This window comes from Gossypium hirsutum, chromosome D04 (assembly GCF_007990345.1).
Source record: "Gossypium hirsutum isolate 1008001.06 chromosome D04, Gossypium_hirsutum_v2.1, whole genome shotgun sequence".
NCBI lineage: Eukaryota > Viridiplantae > Streptophyta > Magnoliopsida > Malvales > Malvaceae > Gossypium > Gossypium hirsutum.
This window is the reverse complement of record NC_053440.1, coordinates 43,891,955-43,899,393: the sequence shown is the minus strand read 5'-3', so window position 1 is coordinate 43,899,393 and position 7,439 is coordinate 43,891,955. Positions and strand designations below refer to the sequence as shown.

At 32.0% G+C, this 7,439-nt stretch overlaps 1 protein-coding gene across 4 annotated transcripts; it reads right to left on the bottom strand.

The window, feature by feature from the left end:
- Positions 1 to 252: 252 nt before the first annotated feature.
- Positions 253 to 5,218, bottom strand: LOC107899281 (type I inositol polyphosphate 5-phosphatase 8). 4 transcript variants are annotated; one of them, XM_016824950.2, is made up of 11 exons: positions 5,118 to 5,218; positions 4,012 to 4,074; positions 3,833 to 3,917; positions 3,650 to 3,721; positions 3,280 to 3,346; positions 2,874 to 2,978; positions 2,207 to 2,687; positions 1,925 to 2,121; positions 1,641 to 1,749; positions 1,391 to 1,539; positions 253 to 1,083 (listed from the first exon to the last, which is right to left on the bottom strand). In XM_016824950.2, exons 2-11 carry the CDS (start codon positions 4,039 to 4,041, stop codon positions 813 to 815), a joined length of 1,566 nt encoding a protein of 521 aa, XP_016680439.1. In that variant the 5' UTR covers positions 4,042 to 4,074; positions 5,118 to 5,218; the 3' UTR covers positions 253 to 812. The 4 variants fall into 4 exon arrangements, with proteins under 4 accessions (XP_016680439.1, XP_016680440.1, XP_016680441.1 ...); XM_016824951.2 differs by lacking the exon at positions 5,118 to 5,218 and having other exon boundaries at positions 3,280 to 3,343; positions 4,012 to 4,937; XM_016824952.2 differs by lacking the exons at positions 3,833 to 3,917; positions 4,012 to 4,074; positions 5,118 to 5,218 and adding an exon at positions 3,467 to 3,578.
- Positions 5,219 to 7,439: the final 2,221 nt, after the last annotated feature.

Sequence of the window (7,439 nt, the reverse complement as noted above, 5' to 3'; positions counted from 1 at the left end):
TTAGAATTTTATTTCATTTATACTTTTTATATTGTAAATATAAATTTTAAAAAAAACATTATAAACATCTATCAATAAAATAAATTTTCTTTTCCTCTCTTATTTTATACATCATAATATTATTTAAATTAGCTTATTTTTTATTTTATATCTAAAATAAATATTTTAAAATTTCTCGGCAGATTTTAATACCAATGCTGGATACGTATCTTAAACCATATTTTTTAAATGTCATTTAAATATATATATATATCCAAAAGCAATGCTAACACTTCCATAAATTCACCAATGATGAATATAGCATTTGCAGTTTCTCAAGAGTGCTTTGCTTTAATCAAAGCTTTTCTGCCAGAACTTAATCTGCAAACCCCTTTTTTTTTCCTTTTCAATTTACACTTTTCACTTTAATCAAAGCTCTTTTACAAGCATCAAAACTCAAACCCAACCCACGAAAAAAAAACATATACTTGTCTACAAAAAAGCTGAAGATGCAAGCTTGGCTACCACCCCTCTTCTTTGGTTTCTGAAATAGAGCCTGCCTTCACTGCTTCTAATTCTGTACCTATTTACAACATCCCTTGATATCATCGCCCTTTTTGTAAAAAAAATTCAGGCATGCATGCAATTTTAAGCATATTCTCTTATATTGATTCATGCACCAAGAAATGCTCCGAGTGGACAGTCCATGCTTATCCATCATGAACATCATCACAAACCCACCACGCCGTCCGGTGGGCCGGTGTCATTGGTTTTTGCATCACCACTCAACTCTGTCAGTTCATTACAGCTTTTAAAGAAACCTTGTGTGGTTTTCAAAACCTGGAAGTTGTGTTCAAGCAGCTTTGTACCCTAGGAATTAGCAACAGTTCTTCAGCTTGTACTTTGGCTACGCAAGCCGATGTCAAAGCTGATTTTCCCGATAATGTCGGTGGGCAGGATCTAGCGTTATAGTTGGGATTCTTGGCTAAATTAACTTGGACTGAGAAGAGGGAATAAACCGGCCTGTGATCTGAGAACCTAGACTCACCCCTTGAGTACCACATTTGCTTAAGTCCCTCGCCTTTCCACAATATCCTATCGCACCTGCAACATGCATATGTAAATAAAATATGAACTAAGATTAGTTCAGATTCATGTTAAGTGTGTCGGCAAGGTTTATTAAAAATGGAACGAGACAAAACTAGGAGTATAATTATATAAAATTCAGCATAATTGTATATATTTTTTTCAAAGGATGATGAACGCAAACTACATGTTTCCAACAAGCAACCTTAATTAATGAACAACTTGAGATTAATTTAATCTTTTTGCTTCATGTATCTAGTTAGTGAAAAAATTTTAAGCAAAAATGGTAGTGAAAAAGGAACATGAACTTGAAATCTGATCTTACCAGGCAGGATTACGCCGTTTTTCTTTGGATTTCGATGTTTGGACGACATAGTCGTCGGAATCAGTTAGGTATTTGTAAGTCGGAGCGAAGTATATCCTGCCTTCTTCCCATCCTTTAAACACCCGACCAGCCCTTTGTTCCAATCTTAGCTGCCAAGCAATGAGGGAAACATCACATGTTAGATCTTACAATAAACCACAAAGAAAAATTCAATGTCAACTATCTAGATTTCTTTAGATTAGCCTCTCACCTGATCCTTCTCTAGAAGTGTTTGCCAGTCATTCTTCTTCAGTAATTCGTACGTATCGGCGCAACCGGCGGCAAGCCGGTAGTTCAGATCTCCTAACCAAATAATTTTACTGAACAAATACAAACATGCAAGAACATTATTAGGAGTTTAACAAAAAAGGGTGGAAATTTACATGATACCATAACTATTTTGGATGAATAAGTGGATGAAGAAGCTTAAAAAAGGGTGGAAATTTACATGATACCATAACTATTTTGGATGAATAAGTGGATGAAGAAGCTTACTCATGGTCGAAAATGGTTTGTGGAGGAGGTGGCTCTTTGAAACCCCTAAGTGAATGGGAGAATTTTGTTCTCTTCAAGATTTCTGCGACATCGGAATTTCTTCGGATTTCATCGCCTTCTTTCTCCCCGGAAGTCAAGTGTGTACAAACAAAGCAAAACGTTGTTTGGTGCAATGTCATACTAATGGATATTGAACCCTGTTACAAATATTAAAAGAAGATGAGCTAGTTTGTTCGATGCATTTTAGTTATCAAAAAGTGAAGAATGAATGCAATTGCTGACCTTGTTTCCGAGATATCCCATGATGCCACGGCCGACACACGAGACTTTCAGGTTGCTAATATGCTGGTAAAGATCAGCTCGAACCCACACACACAAGAAAAGCCCTACCATTTGTTTGCTAGCAGCTAGGCAGAAGCGCTGCTGCCTGGGATTGTCGGACAGGCAAGTGGGGTTAGCCAAGCCTTCTTCGTATAAACTAGAATTCGAGTTTAGCAATGTTACGAAATCCTCTTTGCCAATTTCATCTTCCATCGAAAGTAAATCGGAAAAGCTGATCCTAGGCTTCACGCTTGCTTGATGCTCAAGCTGCGGTGACGATGGAGTCCTTGCTTCAGTCGCAATATCGTAACGTTGAGCAAGTTCTAGGTCGCTTGGGTTGGAATTTAAGGCTTGACGAATAAGCGAAAGCCACTGAGCAGCAGGGCCATTGTCCTCGGCTCCAAGCACGTTGCCAGCATTTAGAGGAACGATTTCCTGGAACCTAACAAGCAGAAAAATCTGGATGAGTAAATCAATTCTTGAAGTACCACAAAAGGTTGAAGGTGGCGTGTAATCGTACAAGTAACAACTCAATTTGCAAAAACATATGAAACAAAGCTAAGACAATAGTTACAATAGTTGTTGGAGGATAAATTACAAAAAAAGAGGGAGTAAAAAAGCAATTTACCCAAGAACGTAGATATCAGCAGGAGCAGGTGACCTTAGCCAATCGCTTAAGTTCAAACCATGGTGGGGTGACTTCCCTCCCACATTCCATGTCCCCACGAACATCCTGGATTCTCAATAAAACAAAAGCCATATCACAACCCAAAACAACAAATAAGAACACAATTATTGACGATAATTAATCATTTTCAGCTCCAATAATCCTAGTTTACTGTATAGTATTCAAACAAGTAATAAGTTTGCCTTCATATTTCATTCCTTATAAATGTTTCTATTTGCCTTAATTCAGGGCAAAATTTGTGCTAAAAAAATGCATGAAAATATAAAATCATCATCATAATATAATAAAATTAATTCAGTAGTATTTGATACGAACTGCAAACTTAACGAGATTTTTATAACCTCACCTTAGGTTGAGCGAATCGGTGACAGGCGGCGGTTTAATCCCTCCGGCAGCTTCAAATAACCAGCCTTCTATTAAAAAAAATCAACAGTCAATAATAATAGTGACCAGTACATGATAGAGTGAAAGTCAAATCTCGCCCGTCCACGTGGCGAAATAAACTAAAAACCGGTCATCAAATTTCAACTAACCAAACCGGGGACCCAACCAGTTCTTTCTTTTAACGTCCAATCAACAATGGATCATACCCGTCAAATTCGAAAACAACACTTTCCAGTTCTCATCTTTTCACGAAATGGACGGCTGGAGAAAATAATTAAAAAAATCGGTACGAAACATTAAATCGGTGCCGATAAAGAACCGTAAAACTATACCTGAGAAATCTTCCGGTACGAACACGTAATGGTCCTCGTCGGAACAACTCTTTCTTCTTTCATCAACTTTGCCTATAGGTAAAAAATAAAAACACGGATTTTTTTTCATTAGAATCTAAAACCAGAGCTTAAATTTGATCTGAAACGGGACGTTTTCATCATGGGTTTTCAGTTTTTTTTTACCGTGTATGTCATAATCGGAGTGAAACTCGTCTGCTCCAGTCGGTATATTCAGCCATTTTCGGACGACTACTTTGGGCCACGAAAACTGCATCAGACAAAAAAAAATACAAGAGGTTCAGAATTTCAGCAACCGACGAAGGATGAATTGTCGAGAAAGAAACGGCGATGGCGCGTAATACCTTGGAGACTTTTCCCATATCTGTTCTCATTGCTGAACCGCCTTGGCAATGCAAATTTAAAATCTGGATCAGAAAGAACAAGTTGGGTGATATTATAATGGCGGGGGAAATTATAAATTATTCAGAATTAAATAAAGAAGTCTGGAAGGAAAAAAACAAAACTGGGTGGCAAATCAGGGTATCAACAACAGTTGAAAAAGAAGAATAAGCTTTAGGAGATTAACTTATGTATCTTTTGAGTGAAGACTTAAGCATTTTAAAGGTTATAAATTAAATGAAGAAATTCAACGAGAATATAAAAGAACTAGTTGCAGGGGAAATGGAGACAGCTTCCTAGGAAGGAAAGCAAATGGAGCAGGAAAAAATTAGTTAAAAAAAAGAAAAGGCCACGTTCATCCTTAATTTTTTTTTTATGAATATTGAATTTAAAAAAGTCTTGGGTTTTTAAGCCTTTTTAAGCGTCTTTACAGAGAGGAAAACAGGGTGGAAAATGGGTGAATTTTAATCATTGAAAAAAGAAGAAGAAAGAGATTATTGAATATTAGATATTGAAAGATTGGATCAAAGTCTGAGTTTTGGCCTTATATTTGGTACTTTTTTATGTACTTGATTAAAATGAAAAAGAAAAGAGAGTATTATATATTGGCATTAATACATGATTAAAGAGGAAAAAGAAAAAAGGAGGGGGAAAGATTGAAAGGTGAAAACACTGAAACTCAATCATGAACGCAAGTGGAAAGTGAAAGGTGTTTGTTGTTTATAAAATGGATGAAGATATGAAAGTGAAGAGTGAAAGGAACAAGGAAAGAAATGGGAGCTAAATGACATAAACAAACGTAGTTCTCGCAAAGCTGCCGGCCAATGGAACAGAGTGATTTGTGGTATTTTAAGAGGAGAGCAGTCAATGCCAATGTTAAATAATTTGGGTCATGAAGAGACAATAAAAATCAATAAACGTGTAATGAAGAAGAACATGGAAAAATATGACTTCCCAACTAAAATAATAATTGCAAATAAAAACAAAAGAGAAAAACAATCCCAGATTAAAAGTAAAAAAAAAAACACAGTTAAAAGTTTCAGAGCATGAAAAAAAACAAAGATCAAACCTTGTTTTTGCTTTGTTGGATTGGGTTTGTTTGCGAAACAATGTTGGTGGTGGTGTTCCTCGTAAAAGCTAAAAGCAGCACGGTTGCTTGCTTCTGAAATTTATAGGAGCGTGAGAAAGAGAGAAGCTTTAAATATATAGGAAGGGGGTTTTGTTTTTAGTGAGAAAGAAGCTACTGGGCATTTATTTTTCTGATTTTGGGATGTGATCAAATTTTAAAGCCATTAATTAAAAATATTCCCATGAAGGTTAATGCGCAACTAAAAAGAGATTTTAGATATTTATTTCATAAAATATTATTTATATTTAGAAATGTGTACTATAAGGTAATTAAATTTTTTCCATTAGAAGGTTTTTTTTTATAATTTCAAATTTAACCTTTCATATTTATATTTTTTATTAATTTAATTTTTTTAATTAACTTTAAAATTAAAAGGGAAAAGAAAAATCAAGTCGAAATCAAAATTAGCCATATTGGGATTTGTTTTTGGCCCCATTCTTTGCCACTGCAACTATTATGGTTGACCCTTTATTTTCTACTAATTTTTCTTGGCTTGATTGAAATTTAAAATTAAAATAATAAATCCAATCAGGATAAAATTTTCAATCAAAACAGTATAAGAGAGATGAATAGGGATTGGTTTGGTTTCCATTTGCGAAGCCAATCATTGTTAGAAGGTTAAAATTGATGGGGGATTAGGGGATGTCTAATCTTCAACTTAGCCGCTACGGATTTGCCATTTGATTTGATTGTTTGTATTTTGTCAAATCAAATGTCAGATATCCCTCTTAATTAAACCAAAACTCCCCACTTTCTTCTTTTTTTCTTCTGTGATATGTGATTTTTTGGATTTTATAATTCACTTTAAATTATTTTTAAAAAAAGTATATTAACTTTTTTGGAATTTATAATTTATAATTAAAAAACTATTCATTCTTGATTTCTTCACTCTATGCGGTTTAAATCAAATAAAATATTTTAAAATTTTATGAGAATTAAAAATTAAAAATTATTCTAATAATTATAAATTTCGATTTAATTGGTTTATATCGATTTGTGAGTGAATTGAATTTTTTATCTTATTCCAAAACAATGTACCAATCGATTTCCAATTTGGTCTAATTTTGAAAACACCCATTAAAACTTAAATTGGAGATTACATGTATGAAGCTCAAATGGATAAATAAAACTATGCAAGATTTAAATAAATATATGTATTTATATTATTAAAATATTTACATTTGTTACTAAATATTTATAAATTATAAATTGTATATTTACTATTGAAATGTTAATATAAAATATTAAGAATATTATTTAAATTTTAAAATAATTATTAATTTTAAAAATTATTAATAATATTAGTATATTAAATGATTTAATTAAAATACATAATTTATTAAATATAAATATATATTTAATAATATTGAAAATTACAATATTTGATACCAATATGTAAATAATTTTAAAAAGTAAAATTAAAAATTTTATTATTAATATAATAAACTTTTGCTCAATTCAATTTCATTTTTACCTAAAAATCATGATGTCATAAAGGAAATTTTTTTATGTTTTTCAAAAGAAAAGGAAAATTTTTAGAAAAGAGGCATATTATTTGTTCAATAATAAGTTATTTTCATGGATAAGCTATTTTTTACAAAATAAAGATAAGAAAATATAGAAAATATTATTCACAAATCATGAAACAAACCCGCCCTAAAAGTGAGAAAGTAACTAAAGTAATAATAAATAAATATTCATGTTAGTTAAATTATGGTATTAGTCCTCGTACCATACATGTTGTATATTTAGTCTTTATACTTTAACTTAGTCAATTTTAATCATTATTGTTATCGAATTGGTCAATTTCAGTTCTTATATATTTTTGCGTATTAAAATTTTAATCATTACCCAAGCAATAGAAGTTAAATCTATCTAGCTAAATTCTATTGTTAGTTCTGTAATATGGATTTTGGATTTTGGATTTAGTTCATATTAATTTAATCATTTATAGTCCATATATTTTGCTAATCTTGAAATTTCTAGACTCAATCGGTAGTCATCAAATCCAATGACTAGCTTTTTTTTGAATATTATGTGGAAATAACAAATTGACGTGACATTATACATATGTTTGCAGCATAAGATTTTTGAAATAGTAAGACTATCATTCGGTCATAACTAAAATTACAATATTCAAAAAGTACAAAAATTAAAAATGATCAAATTAAAGTATAGAGACTAACTTCACAATTTAAGTGTAGTATAATGGCCGACACTAGAATTTAACCTTTTATGTTTCTACACCTCACTATAAATAGT

Coding starts and splice junctions, on each gene's coding strand:
- LOC107899281 (XM_016824950.2), bottom strand. CDS start 4,041: ATGAGAACAGATATGGGAAAAGTCTCCAAG. Junction 2,122..2,206: donor TGGGATATCTCGGAAACAAG/GTCAGCAATTGC, acceptor TATTTGTAACAG/GGTTCAATATCCATTAGTAT. Junction 1,084..1,390: donor AAACGGCGTAATCCTGCCTG/GTAAGATCAGAT, acceptor TGCATGTTGCAG/GTGCGATAGGATATTGTGGA.